Genomic DNA, 26,298 nt, shown 5'->3' on the forward strand with positions numbered 1-26,298 from the left:
CATCTATTGCCAGTGGATGCGCAGTCATGACCAGAAGCACAGATGGCTTTAAAAGGGGGTTAGAGGCATGGATGATGGGACTGTCAATGGCTACTAGCCTTATTGAGAGTAAAGGGAACTTCCGTATTTACTGCTGAAATCCAGTGCTAGCAGACAACATCTGTGGACTGCAGCCTCTGTGCCCTGTTTGTTTGCCCTCTGGGGCAACTGTTCAGTCACTGCGTAAAACATGATACTGGGCTAGGTGGACTGCTGGTTTGATCAAGCAGAGCTCTTCTTACATTAATATTTCTAACATATTTGCACTACTCTGGTCATGAAGGTCTATCATTGGGAAATTACAGAGAGAAAATTAATTGATGACAAAATCTGTGCAGGTGTTGTCTGTCACTTATCTTTGAAGCATTTCTGTGAGTTCGATTCAGGCTGAGCTGGCAGTTCTTACCATTTCCCCCTTCCCCCTCTAGATCCCCCCCCCCAATAATGTTATTCTTCAGGATCCTCCATCCCCCAGGGGCAGTATTTTGTTCAGTGGGGTGTAGGGAGGGAAGAAGCTTAGTTTTTGCTGATAAAAAATATAGCCTCATCCAACTGACTGTGTCCTGCTGTTCCGAAGCAAAAAACCAATATGTCAGTGTCACTGGCCTGTGCAGCCGATTGAGAGAAGTCCATACTTTTTTTGGTAGTTTACTTGGCAGTTTGATTTCTAGGCAAGATTGGAGAAGGAGATACGTGTTTCTGTTGATGCTCCCAGATCGTGTCCTCAGTGGAAGGTGAAAATGATGGAGTGTATTAAGATAAAGTAAGGCGGGGGAGGAGGCAGGGTTTAGCGCTCCTTTCCTGTTCGTTCTTTAATTCCCCCAACACACATTTTACACTTGAAAGAGTAGATACACATGTGGATCCCCTCCACCCTATAATGTCTAGTTTAGTCATGAGCTTCAAGAATGGGAATATGTTGAGCAACTAGCCATCCCATTCCCACCCACCCCCACCTACCATAAATGTCTTCCTCCACTGCAGCAATGCTTTGCTCAGGGCATCTGTTCTGTGTGGACAAAGGTTGAGCACTGGTTCAAAGAGTGGTACTTTGGAATATATGTAGGGTGGTGTTGGGGAGGAGAGTTAGTTCACTATTAGCCTAAGACAAGTAATAAAAATGGCAGTGGAACTTCTCCCACTTACAAGATCCTTAACTCTTTTGCTACGGATAACAAGAAATAGATATCCATAGTTGATTAGAACATTGTTCTAAGACCACAGCGGTGGTCACAGTGTCTTGTCATTGTATAAATGCATGGTTTGTGGCTGATGTCTAAATACCTAGTTGGTTGCCCTCTAAACAATATCAAGATGGTTGGTTAAACTCAAATGTCTTGCTTTTTTAAAATTAAAAAATTCTCTGAGCAGTATTTTCATGATACAACTATTTAGCCTCTAGCATGCATTTTAGTGTTTACAACTATGTCTTACCAAAATAAACTGTACCAAGGATAAGGGGCTGAACAGTGAAGTCCTAAGTAGAGTTAACCCTTCTAAGTCTATTGTCTTCAGTGGATTTAGAAGGGTGTAACTGATTAGGATTGCACTATAGGGAGCTGGAAAGAGAGTGTCAGGCTGTAACCTGCTCATCGGAGTCTGCTGTGCCATGGACAGTTACTGGAGCATACCCTGAGACTTTTCAGCCTTGCTATTTTGTGAAATTATGATCCCCCTGGCTAGCCTCTTCTTTCTTTTAATATGCATGAGTGAATAAAAGCTGATCTTGACTTAGGTAGAGTGTATCATTTTAATTGTTTGGGGCCCAGACCCTTTCCCAGTCTCAGTGCCGTTTATAGATTGGTTAGTTCAAATACTTGAAGCACTTCCTCTGCAGGTTTTGGGTTTTTTTAAAGAATGAAATCCCAACAGCTGTGTATGAAACATTTACGAAAAAGAAATTAGCTGCCATACGTTTTGTAATGTCAAAGGTTGACTTATAATATGAATGTGGCAATGATTAATTTAAGATATTAAATCTATTCAGGCAAGAATGCGTGTACATATTGTAATGACTTCATTTTCTTACAATTAAAGTAATTGGATTATATTTAATGAGCTATTTACATTTAATAATTAAGAAAAGACTTATCTTTCCAGTATTCCCCAAGTGCAACAAGCAGAAGGGGGCATTCAGTTCTGGGATATAATTAACAAGCCATGAGCTGAAACCACAAGAGCTAAGGAACTGTTTGTGGAAAAGGTACTTTATTTAGCTAATTTAGAATCGTTGTTGAAAAATTGGTGCATTTTAAATCTACTTCCAAGGACTTGCTTGCGTGACATAATTTTGGGTGCTTACAATGGAGGAAGCCACCAGATAACCAGCGCTAGCTAATGTAATGCGAGGGACAGTGGGTTCTTTCCCCTTTGTGTAAGAAACTGACACATGTTTTTCGTAGTTGAGCTCATAGAAGCATTTAAGAAAAGGGGAAACCCAAGTTAAGAAAGGGATGTCCCAACCATAAGCAAATGAGAGTGCACTTAAATATCTTTAGGTGAATTTAGATACTCAGGACAATACAGTTTGCAAAAAAAGTTCACAGAAGTTACTGGCCCACCCAGACATATATATGTTAGCAGTTGGTCAGGTCATGGAAGAAGAAATAGGCTTCCAGTTTGCAAACATTTCCCTCTCTGGGCAACCAAGCAAGCATCTGTTTACAAGGGTTGGTTAATCTCTTTGCAGCTGCTACAGTTGTTCTCAAAGTAGGAGGATGACTTTAAGAAGGAAGGGCTGTTCAACCCTAGGTTAGAGATACGAAGGCCTGGAAAAGTTGGGAGCAAAACGAGGGCCCCCCCCCCCATTTGAAAGGGAGAAATGGGGGGAGGGGAACGTAATATTTTTTTTAAGTGATAAAGGTTTTTAAATATTGCTATTTCAAAGTGCATTTTAATATTTATGAAATAAATATGTAAGATTACACATGATGTTGTGGATTTTGTGTGGCTAATCTTGTTCACTGTTAACTAACCTCCATGTTGCTTCTGATAAACAGGTATTGCAGGTTGTATTGTTTCTGGAAAGTCCTGCCTGTGTGAAGAGGAAACTCTCTAAGTCCAGATGCTAAGAACGTCCTTTATTTATTACAGTGTTTATGGTTTCTATTTTTAAATTTCATATTCCTCCCTAGTTTTCCAGCTGGAACAAATCAAGATAGGTTCAGAAACTTAGAGTGCAGCAGCTTGCCTTTCTGCCTCTGAATATATCTTCAATCTATACAAAACATCTACGTACTAATGTATTTGTAAAATTCAGAACAGTACATTTTTAATGTGTTTACAATGTGTCTCTGTTTTCTTAAGATTTTATTTGATAAGAAAATAAGTACAGCATATATTTCAGTTTTGTGCCAATCTTGCGTCATTTTCTGAATCAGAGGCGGGAGCCCACCTCTGGAAATGCTGCATCTCTAGTCAAGGCCCTTTCCACCGCTGCCTTCCTGGGCATAGTAATTCTGTGGAGAAGCTCATCTCAGTGGGTCTAGACTGGAGATGGTTACAGTTGAGAAGGCTTAGATGGCCTCTCAGAGAGCTCCCTGTCTCATTCCATCTGACAGACTTACGATATTGATTGTGTCTGTATAGTTTGTATCTATACAATTTGCATTCTTTGCTTGTGTCCTTGCAACGCTTTGGAAATCTTACTGTCCTCTTTAGTTACATGCACCAAAGCATGAAAATGGTAGAGTGACTCTCCTTGTGACCCAAGTTGTATGTTTGAGAAGCTGGTATGATGGTCATCTGAATTAAAAAATGCTAATTCTGCCATTTCCTGTTTGAGTGTGCATCCTTTTGTGACATGGTGTCAAAAAATCAAGTGTGAAGTGGCTGTTAATCACTGCTTGATTCAGTCAAGTCACTAGCTTGATGGCTGTGATTTCTGTGGCAACTAAATTTGTTGTTAATGGACATGTTCTCATGGATACTTACTTTGCACAGGTCACTGAACATACATTTTTCAACCAACCAGTACGTGAACCAAAGATCTAAAGCTTGTGTTTGTGTTGTTTCAGTCTCCTTTATCCGTTCTTGCTTGCGTGCAGTTCTAATAGGAAGACTCCGGGGTGACATTGTTTTGGCTGTCTGGTTTTAGCATTAGAAATTGCTTCTGTTTATAAATGGTAGTAGAGGCAGTTTTCTTTGGCCTTGCCAAATGAAAAGAAGAAAAAAACAAGCAGTAAGGATGTGCATGGCCAACCTCTATCATCTTCCACTACATCTTTTTCCAAACAAAAAGCCAAGCAAGATTGAAGCCCAGAAACTCAAAATAACACCACGGAAGTATAATTAACGTTTGTTAAAGAATGTACAAAATATTAGAATTCTAGAAACTGTGCAAGACATGGAAGAAAATAATAAAACTAAATAACTACCCTAAAATACAGGTTTTGGTCCTCTTGGAAAAATGTTACTTTGTCAGACTAGAAGCACAAAAGTCCAGTTACAACTCCCAAGTCCTGGCAGTTCAGGTCTAGAGCATGGAAAGGCGCATAGCAGCAGATTTTCTGCCAGCAGCCAAACAGCACCCAACCAGAGCAGAATGGAAGCGCATCTGACTTCTGTATTCATCCTCCGTCATAATTACACTCTAAAGTCTCATTAAATCCTGCATAAAATCTTTCAGGAAGTAAAAACACAGGAAATGGTTTGCAAAAGCCAATTCGTACCTTCAGTCCTTGCAATGATTTTTTTAAAGTGTAATATATGTTCCATAACACAGAAAGTTCTGTTGTCTCAACTAAAAAATGTTTAAGAGTATCAGCATTAAGTTGATGTCTGTCAGAATTATTCTTGCTTTACGTGGTTGCTTTGAATCTCACTCGATGATGAAATGGTGAATAGTGCAGAAGTGGCTTTGTATAGTTCTCTTCCACAGTCTTTGCCAGAAAGATGATTTATATTTTTTTGGCAATATTTGTTTTGTTGCCAAGTTTTTAAATGTTGTACTTATCTTCAGAACAGCAACACTTCAGGTACTAGATCTGCACTGTACTAAAGGGAAAAAAATAGTTCCAGTTGTAAATGCCAGAATCAACGGCATCCTTGGGATTTTCTCGCTCTGCATTAAGCTCATTGAACTGCAAGCACTTTCTTATGCCCTTGGTTTCCTGCCTCGTAGGTTTGTCGTCTTTCCTGGCAAAGGGTGAGGTGAGGGCTCTTCATGAGTAGATTATTCTTCTTGTGAGTAGGATATTCTTTTTGAGTTGCCTAAAGTAGTTATAAGCTTGGGCTAGGATCTGGGAGACTTGAGTTCAGGTTCAGGACCCATAAAAGCACATTGGTGATCTTGAATACACATAAAGCTGCTTTCTACAGAGTCTGACCATTGGTATGCCAAGATCAGTTTTGCTACTCTGAATGGCTCTCTAGCATCTCAGGTGGAGAGACCTTTCCCATCACCTCCTGCCTGATCCTTTTAACTGAGGACTGAACCTGGGACCGTCTGCATTCCAAGCAGATGCTCTAACATCGAGCCTCTGCCTCTCCCTGACCTTGGGCCAGTCACTCAGTTTAACCTTGTTGTGAAGATTAAGACGGGAGAGGGAAGAATTATGTACACCTCCTCAAGATCCTTAGAGGAAGAGAAGGATAAAATTGTATGGTTAGGTGGATTTTCCTATACAAAACCTGTTTGGATTGTTAGAAGGGGAAAAAACCCTATAGTTGCCCTTAGCTGCTAGTTGTCTCGGCTATTAAAGGGAAGTGAATGTAAGCTTTTTTTCTTCAGGGGTGGGGAAGAATATAAATGTTCATTACAGCTCACTGAATGAAATGTTGTACAGTATCTCATGCAGATTCTTCATAATTATCGCCGTGGAGTTGAGGCTCCTCCCTTAGGGTGGTCCATCATTGCTGTACTCTAGATTTGCAGCAATGTATTCTTTGTTGCCACATTTCTAAATATTGTGCTGAGCCCTCAACAGAACTTTCTGCTGACTACTTTTTCATTTTTGTAAAGTCCCTGGTCCCTGCATGCCTCTTCAGTTTTTGGTCTGGCCATTCAGAGTTATGAAAAGACAGTCTTTTTCAGGCTGTTTCACAGAGGAACTGTTAACTGCTGAGAGAAGCTTGAAATCTTACAGCTTGTCATCGTAGATGGTGGAAAGAACAGTTGGCCTGTGTTTGCACAAGTAAAATGAGATTTCAAACTCTGCAGCCTGATGGGAATTTCAGATCTGATTATTCCGTTCGCTGTCACATACCTTTGGGCGTGTCTAATCCATCAGTGGGCATTCTGAAAAGCAGTCTCTCTCACTGAAGGTGGGGGGGGGCGTGTTTGTTATAGTTAGAATTACTGCAGGCACTCCTGAGCACAGGGTACGACATTGCCAGTGAAACATTTTTGAAGGTAGTTTCAAAAATATGCCAGAAATCTTGAGGAGCGGTTTGTCAGTAGCCAGTGACAGTTATGGCAATTCTAATTGGAAGAGCTAGCATACTGAAGTGGTTGGTGGTGGCCTAGCATCTGGAAGAAGCAGGTTGGAACCCACCCACCCCCTCTACCATGGATGTTTGCCGGGTGACCTTGGGCCAGTCACGTGCCTTCCTAACAAGTGGGTTTGAGGATAAAGTGGAAAGTGGAGAACAGTGTTATAAGCCATTTTGGGTCCCCATTGAGGAGAAAAATGGGTATAACTTAAGAGATTAAGGATTGTTTTCCCACACAAGTGTAAAAGGGTAACTTCTCAAAGTACTGCAGTTGCTGACATCTGTACATTCCCCCACCTTGTCCTTCCCAGGCCCTTTTAAACAGCAGTGCTGAAACAGGCTTCAGATTGCCTCCAAAAACGTATCATCTGAAGCTTTTCTTGCATGTTATATGAGGGTGGGGCACACATTGGCTTCCTTCCTCTCTGTGACTACGGATCACTCTTGAAGCAAAAACCCTGAGTAGCCTGGTACCAGGGGGGTAGGTCATGGGTGAGAGCTCTCCTAGCAGAATTGTGTGACCTTCTTCTATGAGAATAAGATGATCTGGTTTGTTCAGAGACTTACCTGCATGCTGGAAGGAAGGCAACTTAGGGTGTGCTCGCGTTTACCAGATGCTAGGTTATGTTTCCTTCTCTGTATTATGCTTAGATGTGTCCAATAAAACATTATTTTTTTCTGGGCTACAAAGTCGTTTCTTTGATGCTTATTCCTGCTGCAACTTAAGGTACTGTGGTGAGTTTGAGATCAGCTACTGTCTCTGTATAAACCTAACAGAGTAATATCTTTGACTGTAGGAAACATGCTATTAAGAGATCATTGTGTGCAAGGGAAGGTGGGGGGAATAGCCAGTAGTCCATGCATGGCTCACAGCTCAACCATTTCTGCTTTCTGATGCTTAAAATATGGGATTATGTCATTGTATGGTTTAGTCTCTTGCCACAGGGAAGAGTAGCTGCTATTGAAGGATCTGAAATAAAGATGTAGAATCATGGCATGGTTTCTTCTGTGTTGTATTTTGCTGTGGTACTGGCACTAGTTAATTGATCATGGTGAAATATTCCGTGAAGCCAAGAATGCCACTGCATATAGGAAGCAGGTCACATTTGTCTTTCACAGAGATATCAACCTTGCTGTTGATTAAACGGTATTGTTTTAATAAAGTTAATGCTTTAAAAATGCTTGACCATTATTTGACCAAGATGGGTAGCCATGTTATTCTGAGCATAGTGGTAGAAAAGAGCAAGAGTCCAGTAGCACCTATAAGACTAACAAAATTGGTGGTAGGGTGTGAGCTTTCATGAGTCACAGCTCACTTCAGATACAGCTAGAATATGAGTCTGTCACTCTACTTTCCAAGATATAAGGACAGATGGACTCACAGTCTAGCTGTCTCTGAAGAAGTGAGCTGTGACTCACGAAAGCTCATACGCTACCACAAATTGTGTTAGTCTTATAGGTGTTACTGGATTCTGCCTTACAGCAATGTGTGTGTGTCATGCCTCAGGTGGGGTGAGCCACCTTACGCTGCCACCACTCTGGGATTTAGGGTCCCTTGGGAAGGCCCAGAGTACCCTCCCAACCCTTCTGACCTCTGTAGCTTGGCCAATAAACAGGTGTGAGGACCCAGCAGAGTAACAACAAACAAAATAGTTTATTTACAAGGAAGTTAATATTAAACAAACAAACACACAAGCAAGGTGCATTAGCAACAATAGATGGGTGAAAGCAAAATAAGCCAAAGGCTCTAGCGCGACTGAACTCCCTGTCCCTCTGTCTGCCAGACCTGCCTTCTCACCCTACCTGGATGAGGGCCTCTCCCCCTAGCAGAAACCTCCTCTGACCTGCTCCCTGGGAGGAAGAACACAGGCTTTTTTTCCTCCCAGATTTATATAGCTCTAGGCCCCTGTGTTCTGATTGGCCAAAAAGGGTGCCAAAACGACCCAGGGGCTCCTGGGAATTGTAGGCAGGCCTACTCCCACTGCTAACAGGCTTCTGAGGCCTTGCTAGGCCTTCCTGGCACAGCCAGATCATGACAGTGTGTTTCTTTGCAGATTCCAGGAGGCCTGTGAGCTTCCAATTTTAGAAATGGAGCTACTAGAAGGGAAGGCCATACAGTTTTCATTGCCTGGTCACAATGATATCCTCATAGGTATATTTTCATGTGGTGGTGGTTCTTCTTGGTAATGTCTACCATGTATAGCTGAGACAGTTGATCAGAGTCTTTGTTGCTCTTTCATTGTATGCCTCCTTCGTTCTATGATTACCTTGTTGCAGGTAACGTTCCCTCTAATGTTTTGAAATGTACATGGCATGTGTGTGCAGTGCAATTTTGGGTGATGTAACGAGTCTCCCAGAACAGTCCTGTGGTGCCAGGGCTTCTGAGTGGACGGTAAACTATCTAGGACTCGGTTTGTTCTGACTGTGTATGGCAGCACTGGCACAGAAATTGCTCACTCGGCAAGAGTGTCTTTGCACTTCACAAAGTTGATAATGTGTTTTCTGCCAGACTTTGCCTTTAGAGTTTTTTCTTTAAAAAAAAAAGTGATACTTTTGCACAGAACGAACATTACAGTTGATTGACCTGAGTTGCACAGAAATGTGATTAGTTCTTCCAGAATGGAGACTCTTTATCTGAGAAACAGGTATGACAAGTTTTGTCCACATTTTTGTCATTCTATAAAATATGAAAATAAATGAATAAATAGGGGGAACGACCTGAGATCTGCACATTTAGCTACTATGTCAGGAAACAACAAACAGGGCGCCGTTAGTGCCTGTCTCATCAGTCCGGAGTCTTGGAGTGATACTGGATTCCTCCTTATCAATGGAGGGCCCGGTTATGGCAGTTGCCCAGGCTGCATTTTTCCATCTTCTACAGGCCAGGCAGCTTGCACCCTATCTGTCGACCTGCGACCTAACTACAGTGATCCATGCAATGGTCACCTCCAGAATAGACTACTGTAACTCGCTCTACACAGGGCTTCTCTTGGGCTTAACCCGGAAATTACAGTGGGTCCAGAATGCTGCTGCACGTGTCCTGATGGGCACACCATATAGGGCACATATTACTCCCATCTTGCAGCAGCTGCACTGGCTCCCCATGGAGTTCTGGATTAGGTTCAAGGTTTTGGTTTTAACCTTTAAAGCCCTAAACAGACTGGGACCAGCATACCTGCGGGACCGTCTCTCCTCATATGTACTCCGGAGAGCATTAAGATTAGCAAATAAGAACTTGCTGGTGGTCCCCGGCCCCAGGGAGGCCCGGCTGGCCTCGACCAGGGCCAGGGCCTTTTCAGTCCTGGCCCCAACCTAGTGGAACTCTCTGTTGGAGGACACCCAGGCCCGCCAAGACCGTATGTCCTTTTGGCGGGCCTGTAAGACGGAGTTGTTCCACCAGGCGTATGGTTGAGGCCGGTCTTTGATTTTCTGATTGCTTAGGAGCCTCCCTACCGGTCTCCCACTGGGGAGGCGACAAAGTCATCTGCCCCCTATAAGCGCTGTCACCAGAATATTATCAAACTCTGACCCCCCCCCACTTCTCTTGGTTTGTTTATGTTCAGATTGGGGAAATTGAAGGGGGCTGCCATCTGATATGCTATTTCAGGTATTTATGTATTTATGTTTTCTACATTTTAAAATCTATTTATATATGTATATATATTTTAAATGCTTATTGAGCATTTTACTGTACTGCGCCCTGAGCCCATTCGTGGGGAGGGCAGGCTAAAAATCAAATAATTAAATAACAACTTTGCCAACAACTTCATCAGCTGCCTTTGGGATATTTACATGGTCTTGTGGGATAGTATTCCTTAGAATGGTTGCATAGAGAAAACCCAAACATCTCTGTAGCATAGCTTGACGAAGGTATTGTGTAGCACTTTGTATCATATGCAGCTGATTACACATGTGGCAACGTCACACGAATTGTCGTGTTCCAGAATAACTGAGTAGTAGACTGAGTAGACTGGATCTTATTCATTCTTTTTGACTGTCATACAACAGAGCCCAAATTGTCTTAGCAACCAGTGTGTGTGTCGTCTTTTCTCCGCCCCCTGATAGCTAACTAAAGCTGATTTAAAGCATGCAGCTATTCCGGATGTGCCATTCCCTTGCGGCGTCCTCCTTTCCCCTTCTGCATGTGCTGCTGGTGTGATTTTCCTCCTTATCCCTTGCTCACTGCCAGTCTTCCTGTTGTTTCATGTGTACCCTCCTTAAAGGCAGCATTCCAAATCAGTGATGTCACTACCAAGAAAATGGTGGCATGCCCTCCTTATGAAGCTCATTAAACAGGACACAGCACAATAGAGCAGCCTGCAGTCCTTGATGTCAGAGAAGATATTGCCTGCTGGGTGTTCTGAGCAATTCTAGTGGTATGTCTAAACAAAATGCACTACAAAAACATGGTTGTTTTTTTAAAGATGTGTTAGAAATATCACTGAGCCACTTCATTGACCTCCTGCCTCTTGTTGGTTTTGGTTGTTAATTTTTGGTTGTTAATTTTTGGTAACCTCATGTTACATGTAAAAAATTGGATGCTCTGCTGTGCCCTCCAGATCTTGAACTCCTCTGCAGATGCAGGTCAAATTTGGAAATTCAGATTTTTGGTTTGGGAGGTAATTAGCAAAAGCTAATATCAGCTTCAGTCCCTTGACACCCTGATAGAAAAGCATCCAGGAGCGACTCCTGTACCTCAGAGATAAGCTGCCAGCTGCCATAGAGACTGTAAAAGGGTGGTTCAAAGTCAAGCGCAAACGGCTGACTTTTTAAAAAAACAAATGTTGGTTTGTCACTGTTGATGACAGGAAGAAGCCCCATTCCCCAAAGCTGTCAGCTTCCTGCTTTATTTGTTACCATTCCATCCACAGCAGATCAGAGTCTTTGTTGCAAGACATCTGTCTCTCCAGCAGGGCTGTTCACCATCTGACCTTGGGTGTGTGTGTGTGTGTGTGTGTGTGTGTTCCTTCTAAGGTATTAGCCAAGGAGGCATTGTGCATTTTATTTTCACTGTTTGGAAGTATCATAAATAGCTGGTTTTGTTTTTCTATAAGAGTTCTGAAGTCTTCTGTATAAAAGAAAAATTAATATGTGAATTACTTCTTTATTCTTGAAGTATCAGGCTGATATAACTATAGGTGATGTAACGGAGGGGGGAGGAAAGCATAAATGGAAGACCCTGCTAGGGTGGGGGAAAGAAGGCAGTCCTTGCCTCTGATGCCTCCGAGATGATGACCTTTGTGTCCAGCGTGGGAAGTCTCTGTGAGAGGACAAGATCCCTAAGATAGGACAGATCCAGTCTGTTTAGGGCTCTAAAAGTTAAAATGACCCATTTGAACTAAGCTTAGAAAATTGACCCATGAAGATGCAACAAAGTAGGAGTAACCAGCTGCTGTTATCCAGTGCTTATAAATTAACATGGCGCACTAGCAAATACTTTCAGAGCCTTATTTTAATACCTGACGGGAGAATCTCATTTCTGACTGTTGATATGTGTGGTGGACCATGAACTGCTCTCTGTTTTTATGTAGACTTCAGTACGTTTGAAACAATAAAGGCTTTGTGCTGTAAAGGAACTTGGGAGTGTGGGTGGGGCGAAGCTGTGCTTCAGCTCAGAAGCAGTTTTAAGCAAGCTTCCTGGTCAGCTAAAATTGCTTCCTGTTTCCTCAAGAAAGCCCAGCCTGTTTGGCCTATTGGAACTATTTTTAAATATGCCCTTACTCATTTTATTTTCGTAGGTTGTTACTTTGAGCTTTTTCAGTTCACCCATTTTGGTTGCTGACTCATTTGGTGGTTTTTATTACATTTTAAATGCAACTGATGAAAAGAAATTAACAATTGCACTGATTTAACAGGGAAAAGTGGGTTGCAGAAACAGAAAAAAGAGTGAAAATAAAGATTCAGAGGTTTTGTTTGCACTTGTAGGAGCAAAATTGCAATGGGGACTTTTTTTTTTGTCAAAACGATACTGAGAAATGCAGCAGCATCCCTGGTTTTAATCTGCTTGCCCAGTTTAAACTAGTCCCCCCCCCCCACACACACACAATGACTTTTGTGTAAACAGTCAGGAGTGTTTGGAAGCGGGTTCAGCTGGATTGTTTTTGTTTGAATGTGAAGCAGTGGATGGGATAAAACAGCAGCACTAGTTTTATGTTAGCTGGGCGTAGGTAGCATCCCACTGTCGCTGTTCCTGGTGGTGTTGCGACAGAGCCTGAAAACATCTGCATCTTTATTTTGAAAGACTCATTCGAATAAGTTTTTGGGGGGGGGACGTAAAGAAAAGGATAGAAATTATTACTTCAATAAAGCTGGTTCTGAGCAGAGAAATGAGCGCTGTGCCTCTTGTGTCACCAGGATTTGTGGCTGAGTAATCCTTTCCCCTGTTCTGGGGTGTGTGTTTATATTTCAGAACACTGCCTGAAGCCAGTCCACCATGCCATTAGTAACAAGAAACATCGAGCCAAGGCACCTGTGCCGTCAGACGCTGCCTAACATTCGGAATGAGCTGGAGTGCGTGACCAACATCACCCTGGCAAATGTCATTCGACAGCTGGGCAGCCTGAGTGAGTATCACGGCCAGCCGGAGTGCTGCCCTGTGGAGCTGTTGGGCTCTTGATTTAGCCATCTACTCCCTGCCTGTTTTTTCCCCATCTGTCTTCCAGGGGTAGTGCTCAAATATCTTCCCAGTAAAACTACCTTGAGCCTCCCTTTCTGTTCTTCATCCCACCCCACCTCTTGCATTGCCCATGCTAGAGGAGGAGGGCGCATCTGTGTAAGAATGACATGCAGTGGCTGCAGCAGAAGCACAGATGAAATGAGCGTGAGCAGGTTTCTAAAATGGCAGGCACGCAGAAGCTTTGGGCTGAGACTCTCTTGCAAGTTGTGCACACCCTCAAAGATAGCTCTGTATTTAAACTTTCAGTTTGCTGCTTTGAAAGTCTCCAAGCCTCTTAACAGAGGATACCAATTACTCCTGATGTTAGTATCTTCATGATACTTCATGTGTTCTGCAAATGTCAAATAGAAACCAGTGGATTTGACATTATCTTTTGCTGGTCAGCAGCTCTATGAAAGGGTGGGTTTAAAACATGGATCTAGGCTTTATTAAGAGGAAATAAAGGAACAACCTGGGCTTTTGTTTACCTTTTTAAAATCATGGCTGCTTTGGAGTTGCATTAACTACGTCCCATCTCTAGAACTTTTTATTTTAAAAAGTGTTGGCTCACTTAATACTTGTAAGTTGTAACAATCCAAAGACGTGGGTAATCTGAAGGGCGATTTGCCCAAGACCATGCAGGGTCCTCCAAGACTGGACCTCTCCTTTTCAAGTTTATATCTGTTTCCTGATCAAGTGCACATACTATTTTGCTCTTACACAAAGAAATATATTGGAACTTTTATACTGTCACATTATCTCACCTGTAGGGAAGCTTTCCTCCCAAAACAGAGACATGGAAACAAAGACAATTTCAAAGCAACACTAACCACTAAACCACAGGGCCATCTCTTACAGCCTTCTAACTGAAGAGGGGTCAGAAGTTTATCATTTCCAGGGATCAAGTGGAAAACCACCTGTCCCACCCAAAAATCACTCTTGTCTTGTAAGAGTTTAAAATCACTCTGATCACTCTTGAAATTATCAGATTTAAAAGAATCATAGTAATACAAATACATGTCCATATGTCAAAGAGATTGGAAATGGATAAGTATACATAATGTACAATACATTACCCAATGTATTGTAAAGCTAAAAGAAAATACAGTTTTTAAGAATGTCAACAAAGCTTTTTCAGAAAGATACAGTCTCGTATGACCAAAATCTGAGAGATTCAGAGGTATTTGGGGGTGTGGCTATTAGATTTGGGTTTGAGTTCAGTTACTTGGCCCAGTTACCTGAAACTCACACGCTCATATCAAAACCTTCCAATTTGTCAGTTCTGATGGTATGAGGTGAGTGCTTCTCTAAGCTTAGAAGGAATTTCCCATAGAAAGATACGTATCAAAACTTTATACTGTTAGCTCACGTGCCCTCTTAATAGGCAAGATCCACCCAAATGAACTCTGTGGGTGAGCCTGGGGATATGCGAGTAGCATCTCTTGGATCCTAGACCTGGACCCAGTAGAATCTCGCACTAATTAATACAATACATGGTTGACTTGCTGTCTCACTTTAGAACATTTTAATTCAGATTCATTTTCCCCATGGTTTGTTCTTTCACACTAAAAGCAGTCTTTAGCTCAGTGTGTTTGGCTTAGATGGTCATGATGAAGTTTTAAGAAGCAGTAAATACCAGTCGAACATGATGTTTGGTCTTAAAAAGAAACCCAAAAAACTCTCTGATTTGTTTCTCCTGGGGCTTACGTAGCTTTTCTTCAGACTGGACACCCTTGGAAACTTGACCTGGTTGGAAGAAAGAAGCATAGACAGTGCAGTGGAAAGTAAGAAAAGCTTGAACAAGATGTGGGAGAGCAGAAGCCAGCAGAGCAGGCTAAAGAAGCTTCTGATGCCCCACTTGTAAAAGTAATAAAACCATGAGAGTATGCTGAAAAGACCTAACATCATTACTAGGGCTTAATTTTCCAAAAAGCCAAGTGTTTAGCATTCCTTCATATATCCTAGACCTGGGCTGTTTGGAATTTAAAGGTCAAAAACAGCACCTGAGATCTGGTCTGCAATTGGGAGGGAGCGTTTTGGCAGAATCTTGTGTTATCTGCTGCCTGCTCAGCGCCCCAAATGCTGCATTCTGGATTGGTTAAAATGTCCAAACACCCTTCCCAGGTGTATGGAGCATAGTATAGGAGTCAAGCCAGGAAGTTATCTGGACATGTAGTACAACAGCAAAGTCCCTTGTTGAGAAGAGCTGGGGTGGGGGAGAGTTGGTACATCAGCTAAAGCTGTTGAAATATACACTTGACCACAGCTGCTACCAGAGAATCCAGGAGCTACATTGGCACCAGGAATGCTGTCAACTTTGTATATTTTGTGGAACAGGACCCCATCTGAGATAGTTAACAGTACACCCACTGCTTCATGGACCCCTCTGCCTCGCATGCCAAGTAACTCTGACATACCTTGGTGGATCAAATTTCTCTTTTGTTAATAAGTAGCAAGTTGTGATAAAGTTTTTAATGGTCTCTTAAAGAAGTAATGATTAAAAGGCACTTCAGAAACTCTCCTGCTAAATGAACGAACTTGGGTGAGCACAGTAAAGCTAACCAAAGTGGCTTATTCCTATAAAAACTTTCTTCTGAGGCAATTTCCCTTTAAAGTAAGGTAAATGGATAGCAAGAGCATGCTGTATTGACAGGGGATCTGAATGGCCAGAGTATATGTGAACAGAAAAACAGCACCTTCTTGCAACACACTTACATGATACGTTTAGTTTGCTTATTCTGCTTGTAACTTTCATAATTGTGAATGCATTATTTGGGACCTTGTAGCAGGGCCTGTGATGAGACAGGAAGTACACAGGAGACCCAAAGACCGGGGAATGGAAACCCTGTGGAACAGTGTGGGGGTGCTGCCCTTGAACCCTTATTTAATTTCTGGTCTAAGACATGATACTGGAACGTGCTTGCCACCATCACTAATGACTTGGTTGGCATTCTGATGCGGTACTTCCAACTTTTTACATATAGGTATTTATGTATGTGGTGCCCTGGGGTTCCATGGTGCCTGCTGACACCTTTCCTTGCACCTGCCAAATGTTTCTAGAAAGTGGGCAGGGCTAGGTAGGGCATTGCCCAGGAAGGCTTTTAATTGGCCATTAGAGATTTGATTGACTGTGCAGGTTTTTTAAAAAAATATTGCATTGGCCGCAGCTGCCACTGCAGCACTAGGATCTTCACTATGTGAATGAAAATAAGCTGCCGCAACCATTTTGTGACTGGCTCCCCTTCCTGCAGCAGCCATTTTGTGGCTATACTGTACCTATCACATGGTGTCAGAATTCCAAAGGTATTTGCAGGCTCAAAAAGGCTGGGGACCCTTGGTCTAAGCAATAACCCTGTTGCAGAGGGTTATCTCCCCACCCCTTCATTGAGATGAGGGATCAGTACCATCTCCATATAGAAACATGTGCCCGTGAGCCAGTCTGGTTCACAGATAAGCCACTGCTTGAACTCTTAGAAATGAAAAGCAGGTTGCAATGCGTCAGACCCCAGTTCAGATCTTTGCTGTGCTCTATATTTGTATGGCTGACTTGTGCAAAGTGACTTCCTCAGTCCCTGTTCTGCAAAATGGTGCAGGATTGTTAACAAAGTGCAGAACAAGCACTTTTGAAGTATGTATTACATCTGAAGTACTTCTCTGGAGCACAATAACATGACTTTGAGAAGTGTGAGGTCTTCGCAAAAGATTAGCTTACCAGAACCGCAGCAAGAGCTCTTTTGATCTGAAAGAGTTTTGATTTTGGAAAGCTTATTCTCCCAAAATCTTGTTGATCTCTGAAGTGTCACTGGACTCAAATCTTGAAACTCCTTTGGGTTGTGTATTCAATATCTGGTTGTGTATTCACAATATTCAAAATATTTCAGTTCTCATTTCAGTGAAGCCTGACTCCTTTCTTGGCAGCTACCAAGGAAGACTTGCTCTGGGGCTTGTTGTTGGCCTGATTAGTAGAGCAGTTTGTACTTGCTGCAGACTTCCTGTGGAGGGTGGTCTGAGTTTGGTGCTGATGCGCATTTCCAAGAGAGTGGGGAAGAGAAAGAGAAGGGAGGAAGTAAAAAGCACAACCTCTTCTCTTCCTTCTCTCCTATTTGCAGCATTTATCTTGATAATGCCTGGGACTTGGTGAGGGACAAGAAGATCCCTTTGTTGTCCTGGTTGTGATTGAATTGCTTTGAAGAAGAGCAGACTGCCTTGCTACCCCAGGGCATCAGAATTTGTCGTCTATGGCCTTTCATCTGTGTTGTCATGCATCAGCTTAGCCTACCTCTCTGTGTGGTTCTCTTTGTTTTTTCTCCCTTAGTTGAAAACCTAATGTGCAATGAACTGGGGTTGCTGCATCTTCTTTGCAACTGCTTGCACAGCATGGTCAGAATGCCCAGTTGCATATTTCTCCAACTAAACAGGAGAAATAAGCTAGCAGCCACAGAAATCCCAGCACTGCATTACAAGGGTTGTCTGTTCCCCTGGATGCATAGTCGACATGGGGGGGGGGGGGGGGATGTGAATCAGATACCAGAGCAGTCAGCCATTACACTTGGTCAGAGGTAGGTAAGCATCCTGAAAGCTGTGTTTGTAGGGAAGCAGCAGAATTGCACTGGTTTCTACAAAATAGGGCTTGAAAAACTCCTTCAGTAATTCTGTTGATGAAGTTTGTATGGTAGTAGCCAGACCTGGGAAATCAGTGGGACTTGTGTCCAGCTACATATATACATGGCTGAAAGTTGTTACTACACAATGAATAACAGTGTGCAATTAACATAGCTAGTGATAGCTATGTGATAGTGATGCACTATCAATAGTGCAATAGTTTGAAATATGTAGGCAAACTAGGATTGGAAAGACTTAAGTCCACATCTCCATTTAGCCATAATAATTTGCTAGGTGACTTTGGGCCAGTTGTGTGCTCTTCTCCTAAGCTACCTCTCACACACATTGAGCAGCCTTATACTGAACCAGACCGTTGGTTCATCAAGTTCAGTATTGTCTACTCATACTGGCAGCAGCTCTCCAAGGTCTCCGGTTAAGATCTTTCCCTACACCTGACCTTTCTAAATGGAGATGCCAGGGATTGAAACTGGGACTTTCTGCGTGCCAAGGAGACTCTTTGCCACTGAGCCACAGGCCCCTTCCCAATAACCTTGCAGGGTTATTGTGTTTGGAGGGGAGAGGTGAACCGTGTACTCTTTTGGATGAAGAGTGGGATAAGAACGTAATAGATAGAAGCTGGGAATAAAATTTGAGTTGAATCCACACTACATTTTTCACTAATGGAAGGGGAGGTATAATTTCAATTCGTTTCCCCTGCAGACCACTGATTTGCCCCCATGCCATTCTTGAGAGTCCTCCGGACCCTCAGCTTGCATATTTTGGGGGGATCAGTGATTTGCAGAGGGGACAGGGAGGCAGGAAGGTTCTGTTCCAAAAATGGAAGTGCCTTTCTCTTAGTGGAAAATTTAGTCTGGATCCAACCCTTTGGTACTGTTTGTTGCACTTAACAACCCCTTGGTTTTTGCGTGCACACAGACACCAAGAAATTCAGAAACAAACAAATTGCAACCATTTTGTGTAAGGTGTGTCTGTATTAAAATGTGTGAGCTGCCATTAGAAGGAATGTATCGTAAAAACGAGAAATCCATAAAGCTGTTTATAGTACTTCTGCTCTGTATTTGGAACCAACCACAGGGGACTGAACTTTCTTGAGAAGACCAGTGGGCCTACTGGTAAGAACCTACTAACAGTACATGGGAAGAAACTATTGGATGCAGCAAGTTGTGACAACCAACTTCTGTTCTCAGCTGGCTGTCTTTTAAAAAGTTTTGGGAAGCACATGAAACTGGTGTACATCTCTGAAATCTGTATACATTTGAGAGCTGTTGCGGGATAGCTGAGGTGTGATGTGCGTTGGTAATCAGAGATTATACTGTAGAGCACGGTTTCATGAAATGTACTGTGGTTAGCCTACTCGGTTTAAGTAACAAATTCCAGTTTACACATAACCCCCAGTTCGTCTGCTGATCGCTGCTTCTTTCCCTTCCTGGTAAGAGGGATAGCCTGTAGTATATACTGCCATCTCTGTAGCCAGGCAGGACAGTGCCACTTGAACAAACTGGTTTGGATCCAAGTTAAATTTTCTGCTAATAGGAGTTTGAATCCAACCCTGTACTGTGTGGATTCAGGTATCACAGCAGCCCCCAATGCATTCAGGCTACAGCTGGCTAAACAGCTACAAATCCTAGTTTAAAATCCCACTTGGGCGACAACTAACATATCATTACTTACTGGATTGTCTGCATTTGGACATCATGGATTTAATCAAACTATAGTTCTATCCATGTCTGAATGCAGACAGTATCACATCTCTTACCACCTCTGCTTTCTTTGTGGATGTAACCCTTACATTATAACCATTTACAGCTCTTTGATTATTTATACTCTACATAGTAAACTATTCTAATTTTTACAGTTGTTTTCTACTGCATTCAAGACAGCTTTGTAGATATGGAACCTGTTGAGGACACGGATCTGTTCTCACAGTTGTTACATCATCATCAGTATATCTAATTCTCAACAGCCCCATCTGTGGATACTTAAACCCAAAGATAGATGCCATGAACAAGCAAGATGGATCTTCCTACAAACCTGAGAAAATCTTTTTAAAAATGCATGCATACACACTGGAGATTTAAAAAACCCAAAACGATAAAAGGAGAGGTCTATGGGAGCTGCCATGGAAGGGAAAGAAGAAATAGTGGGCAAGAGGAAAATAAGAATCCCCCTCCCAATCCTTGAGGGTCTTCCACTTGTAATTAATATTTACATGATACATGTCCCATTGTGCTCCAAAGATCAGATGACTCACAAACCTAAAGAAACATTACGTGATAGTTTTTGTTCTGTTGATTTCTCAGAATTACTGGACACCATTTAGGCCTCTTGGATCCTCAGAGAACATCAAATAACTTGCAATTCTGAATTTTTGTATTTACATATTTAACTCTTCAGATTTACTCCTTCAGTTCATTTGCTGTTTGCGTTCAAGTGAAGCAGGAACGTGCTTTGGCTCAAAAGTTGGAGGCCTTATTTGCAACCTTGAAAGAACTTTGCTTTGTTTTTCTAGGCTGCAGGTAATAAATGACTTATTGCAAAAGGCAAGACAGGCAGGGAGTTCCTTTTGGTAGCAGGTATCTCCAGGCATCTTTGGAGTTTCCAAAGCACAATGAAATGGAGTTGAAATTGTGCAGGTCTCTAGCAGACCATCTTGGAAACCTAAGTGACCCACAGCAGAAGTAAACTCAGCATTGTTGCTTGCCCAGTGGTAAATTTTAATTTTATTTTAACAAAGTCTTTAAAATTCTACTTTGCTTCCTTTTACTGCTTAAAGATGATCTAGAGGATTGTATTAAATCAGAATGGTTTACTAATGTCCTAGTTGTGAAATTCTTGATGCTGTCCTTTAAGAAAGATCGAAATATTTGGTGTATACCAGTGCGGTGTAGTGGCTAAAGTGTTGGACTGGGATCTGGGAGCCCCAGGTTCAAATTCCTTTGCTGCCAAGGAGCTTCCTGGATGGACTTAGGCCAGTCCCGCACACTCAGCCCGACCTTCCTCGTAGAGCTGCTGCTGTGAGGATGAAATGACAGAGAGGAGAACAGTGTAAGATGCCTTTGGTCCCCACTGGGTAGAAAGATGGAGAATAAATGTAGTAAGTAAATAAATACATATATATACCTATAAGCATTTCACACACAGGCACTTTGATACAGAAGCCCTTAGTTCCCCTCTGCCCATCAACACTTGAGATGCATTGCAAATGCAACAGACAAAGGATGAAATGGTAGGTTTGGAGTAAGAACAAGAAGCTAAGGGGCTGGATGACTCAGACCATTTTGGAAGTGGTCACATTCTGCACCCTTCTTCCCCTTTACAGGTAAATTTGCTGAGGATATCTTCGGTGAGCTTTTCACACAGGCCAACACCTTTGCCTTTCGTGTGAGTTCTCTGTTTGAGAGAGTAGACCGCCTGCAAGTCAAAGTCACTCAGCTGGATCCCAAGGAGGAGGAAGGTAAGGGAGAAAATGATGTCCTTCTAGGCTGAGTACTCCGAAGAGCCATGGAAGCAGTTCAGGAAGGCTAGTGGCCTTGGAGTGAACTTGAAATGAGGGCTGGGCACCTGTCAGTTGGCCATCTGTCCTGCATGCACAGTCAAAACGGTTGTCAGATATTACATATAGTCAGGAATGCCCTTGTGTAAGCAGTCTCCCTTTTTATTGCACCATGAGCTCATTTGATAGTCATTCCCCTTCCTCTCCATCTGGGAGTGTTAGGGTTGTGCATGCATGTTCCCTCTTTTAGGAGCAGGTGCTTTACACCCTTCCCAGAGATGTTCTGACCTCTCCCCTTCTGATAAAGATGCACAATTTAGCTTCTCCTAATGGACATGAGTGATAACTTTTTAAAAAAGTAATGGTAATGCTGAGTTCAGGGAGAAGTATAAAGCAAACACCCCTCACAATCTGTTATGAGATCTCAAGCGTCCAAAAGTCAGGAAGATTGCTTTTTTTTTTTTTTTGGTGAGGCTCTTAAAAGGTGGTCTGCAAAGCTGATGGGCTTGACTAAGCTCCAGTGATTTGTAGAAATCAGCAGATTTTATCTATATTCAGATATTGCAAGCTCTGGTTCATTTGTGACGACCTCCAGGCTGGTTTAATCCCAAGGTGCCATGTTTCCTTACGTATTTGATCCTGGTTTGTGGCAAGAAACATATTTCAGTGTGTTTTAGCACCCACATTCTGTTGTCGCAACCAGCAGTTCTTCATTTGGACAGTCTTCATTCTCAGCTCCCCGTGGGAGGAGAGGGAACATGTGAGCCCAAGAATAACCCAGGCTTGAGCTCATCATGAACAAATTGTGGTTTGTTTGTGATGTCTGAATATAGATATTGTACCAACCATAATTCTCAGCTCTTGTTATAAATAAACATTTTTCAAATTATTTAACAACATTTGATCAGTCAGCTGACCAAAGTGTGTCAGTTCTGTTTAAAGCTTTCTGAAGGCTGATGGATATCCTTATTAACCATATGTGTGTTGTGTGTGTGCTATCCATATCCCTCCCTTTTTTAAAAAAAGAAAAGAAAGAAAACCTTCTGCTACTTAAAGAAGAAAGATTCCAAGGCAGTCTGATTCATTAGCGCACATGCACACCATTGAGCAGTTAAACCTATCAAGGCTTCAAATGCGGCTTCAGATAATGTTGTCAAAAGAGTTTCTTAAAAGGCTTCCTTCAAGAGGCAGCTAAAAGAATCCATACTGTTACCAGAGTGCACTGAAAAACAGTCACTGAACAAACAGTAGCCTAGTTTGTGTTTAAGATCAAGCCTCAATTTTCTTTTTTTCTCTCTTCTTAGTGTCCCTGCAAGGTATTAACACAAGGAAGGCCTTCAAAAGCTCCACAACTCAGGACCAAAAGCTCTTTGACCGAGACTCTCTCCCAGTGCCTGTCCTTGAAACATACAGCGTTTGCAATACACCACCACCTCTGAACATTCTCTCCCCTTACAGGTAACGGAGCAGGGAAGGCTGCCCAGTTGACTGATGAGGTCGTGAACCTACATTGAAACTGCCTTCTTCCCCAAAGGCAATGGAGTAGCGCAGCTAGTCCATAAGCAAGAGTCCTGTGTGATCAAGGGATTGGCTCCTCCTCCCCACACAGAGAAACAGAGGAGGCAACACTGTCTGGGCCTGTAAAGTTCTGAATCTCTGAAGGAGAGAGCAGACTAGGAAACACTTTTTCTCCAGTAGTACCAGAACTCTGCATGACTCAGTGAATTTAACAGTTTGTTCAGGGTAGACAAAAGGAAATACTTCTCCACACAGCATATAAATTGGCTTTTAAAATTGCAGTAGCAGTGTCCACTATCTTTGACTATTAGCTGTGCTATCTAAATGTAACCTCTGTGTTTGTAGGTAATGCACTCTTTGAGTATCAGATGCTGAGGGCAAACAGGCCTTGATCCGAGGACAAAAAGACAAACGTGCCTTGGTCCCCATTCTCTAGGGCAGGTTGGCCGTTACCTTGAGCCTGGGTGGGGACTGGATTCTCTTGACCACGCTGCTTGTGTGGGTGGGGGGCGCATCCAGAAGGGACGTGAAGTCTTTCCTGAGGTTTCTGCAATGATTTCTGGTTCAGTGCAGAGAGGAGTATTTCCCTCTCCAGTGTGTCTCTTTGATTTTAATGCAAGGAAACTGTAGCTTGGCTAAAAGCAGTGTGAGAGTAGGGTGTGATGCTTTCTGCCCAGCAGGCACCGCTCTCTTCATTAAACAAGAAGGATCCCTGGCCCCTCCCCCAGGACTCTGAGTCATTGCAGAGAGCCTCCGGGGCAGCCTGTAGCCCCCAGAAGACAAGGAATCAGCAGGTGACTCTTCCAGGCCTGCCACCCCTTGCCACACTGAGTTACAAGGGCATGGGCCTGACCCTCCTCCTCCTCCTCCCTCCAGGAAACAAAAGAGGTGCTGTTGCTTCCTATTTGTCAAGCACGTCTCTCACTCCCTAAGGAGAGCTGGGCTGAACACACCCAGGGAGGGAGCCCTGTGTGGCCTGCAGATCTCCAGGACTACCCATACTGTTGCCCTGACCTGGATAGTCCAGGTGAGACTGATCTTGTCAGATCTCAGAAGCTAAGCAGGGCCGGCCTTGGTTAGTAATTGGATGGGAGACCTCCAACGAAGACCAGGGCTGTAGAGGCAAGCAATGGCAAACCACCTCGGATAGTCTCTTGCCATGAAAACCCCACCAGGGGTCACCATAAGTCAGCTATGAGTTGCAGGCACTCTCCACCACATTCCCATACCATACCAGGATTTTTGTAACTTTTTTGTAGAGATTGTGCAAATTGCTGTGGCTGGAAAACCATCCATTTAATTATGCTGTTTTATATACCTTGTGCAGTGGTGCTTTCAGCAGTCAGAATCACTACGTAAATTTCCGCAATGACAAATCTGGCATATAATTTTATGTTTTCATGCACTCTTTTGTGTAATCTCACTCCCGTTTCCTTTTCTATGCAATTTACAGTGCATATATTTGCACGTAGAGTTGCCTGAAGTAGGTGCAGGCTACCCTTCTGGAAGGTGTGCTTATCTGTTGGCCCCTCTGCACCAGGTCTCGGGAGACTGACGCAACCCAGGGGTAGAATATGGTGATATAACCAGCCGGTTTCCTTCTGTTAACATCTAGCCATGTGTCATACTGCAGGATAGAAAGCAGACTGGTAGGGGAGGCTTAGTCAGGAATACAAATATTTCATTCATAAATATCTTTTGAACAGATAAAAATGAATGACAGCTGGAGGCAGTGGTGTTCCAAGAGGTACTGTTACCTTGCAGAGGAGGAGTGTGCAATGTTGGCTTCTTCATTTTGCAGGCACCCTTGTTCTTTAGGTTAAGATGGAAAACTTTCTCACCTCCCTCCAGAGTTTTTTTACGGGGTGGAGCAGGATCTTCCTTCGGGTAGTGCTTGTACCTGGTATCTAATTGGTTTTTTTGAGGCTTCAGATAAGCATCAGACTGTCTTATTTGTGTTCTAGGGATGATGGCAAAGAAGCACTCAAATTCTACACAGATCCATCTTATTTCTTTGATCTATGGAAGGAGAAAATGCTGCAAGACACCAAGGATATCATGAAAGAAAAGCGGAAGCATCGGGTGAGAGGAAGGGCATCTCGCGCTCACTGATTTGTTTATTTTTTTGACTTGGACCAGGTTGTGAACAGTTTACTTTGAAGAAAATCTGGGTTCATGTCCAGATGTCCCCAGTGTAATAATTGAGTCAAACTTGTACAGAGTAGAAGCAGTGTGGATTTGGGCTAAACTTCTGGTTGGAGTGCCCCCAAGTGTGTATGTGGTAGAAACCCAACTTTCTTTTTTTAAGTAGCTCACATATTTTCCTTTGTTGCTTCTACTTTGAATGTGACAGATCAAGGAATCCCTTTACCTCCAAACAAATTACTGTGTGGTGGGGAAATGACTTTTGGAGACAGCATGCCAGAAGACACCTGTCCAGTTCTCCCCCCGCCTCCCTAGCCGTCTCGTTCCCCAGGGTAGTGATAGCCAGTTAGTGGCCCTTTGGAGCACAATTCCCCATGGCACCTGCCATGTGTTACAGGAAAATGGGCAATTTTTTAAGAATCTGAAAGAAATTAATCATTTTTATGGGCCAAAGGGAAAACTTTCATTTTTAAAACACAACACTGCTTGTCCGTGTGTTTTGAAGATACGGGGCTTCTATGGCTGGGTCCACACAGGCAGCTAAATGAGGAGGTGAAACAGAGCACACCCCTGTGGAATGCTAACCCATAAAACAAAACTCCCAGTAGCTGGGAAAGACAGCCCAACATACTCAGAGATATTGTGGTAATTAAAACGGTTATAGTTACGTGTTCTGGGTGGGATCCAGACTTAAATTTTCTAGTGCAACCCACTGATACTCATGAAATACTGCTCCTGGGGGACATGTGACCCCACGGGATGACATGAGGGAGAGTCCTCAGCAGGAGGTGGGAAAACTGAAAATTGCCCATGTAGTCGGGATAAGCCCTCTTATTCATACATGTTTGGGGCCATGCACTGGGCATACAGTAGCCACGTGGCTCTCTTTGTTGATGGGATTTGCAGACATAACTATCAGATCTTTGGAGTGAGTATCACTGCCTCAGGGGTGTGATGAAGATGTGCCTGGATTTGGAGGGAGTTTGGGTGGCCTTTTGAGTCATAATTATTTTTGTACTGGATATCCACAAGTATATATTCCACCATTGAAATATCAGTGGTCTTATTTGGGGCCAGTTCCTGCTTCAGCATAGTTGAATCGCGTGATTGAATAATGGGAGGAGTGTTGGAGAAGCAACCCTCCAAAGTGCCTGTCCAAGTGGAGCACTGTCCAGTGTGTTCCTTTCCAACCCTAATAGTGCTACCTTACTACTGCTTACTACTGCCATGTAGCTGTTTTGTAGAGCTGTGGATATCCAAGTCCCTAAGCAGAGATTTGCTGCAAATTAGCGACTCTGGCATTGTTTGACATCTAGACCAATGGCCTTCAGATGATGATATGGGTGTCAGTGTGGTGCAATTGTTAGAGTATTGCAATAGGATGCGGGAGACC

General features: G+C 43.0%; 1 protein-coding gene across 1 annotated transcript in view; it reads left to right on the forward strand.

Moving 5' to 3' along the window:
- Positions 1-26,298, forward strand: part of WASF2 (WASP family member 2) — a 55,924-nt gene that overhangs the window by 16,805 nt on the left and 12,821 nt on the right. The window contains exons 2-5 of the mRNA XM_054999131.1: positions 12,881-13,034; positions 21,069-21,203; positions 22,547-22,700; positions 24,725-24,842. Coding sequence (XP_054855106.1) covers positions 12,905-13,034; positions 21,069-21,203; positions 22,547-22,700; positions 24,725-24,842 — 537 coding nt within the window. The 5' untranslated portion in view covers positions 12,881-12,904. The remainder of the gene's footprint in view (positions 1-12,880; positions 13,035-21,068; positions 21,204-22,546; positions 22,701-24,724; positions 24,843-26,298) is intronic.

Source organism: Eublepharis macularius, chromosome 15 (assembly GCF_028583425.1).
Source record: "Eublepharis macularius isolate TG4126 chromosome 15, MPM_Emac_v1.0, whole genome shotgun sequence".
In the NCBI taxonomy this organism is placed as follows: Eukaryota; Metazoa; Chordata; class Lepidosauria; order Squamata; family Eublepharidae; genus Eublepharis; species Eublepharis macularius.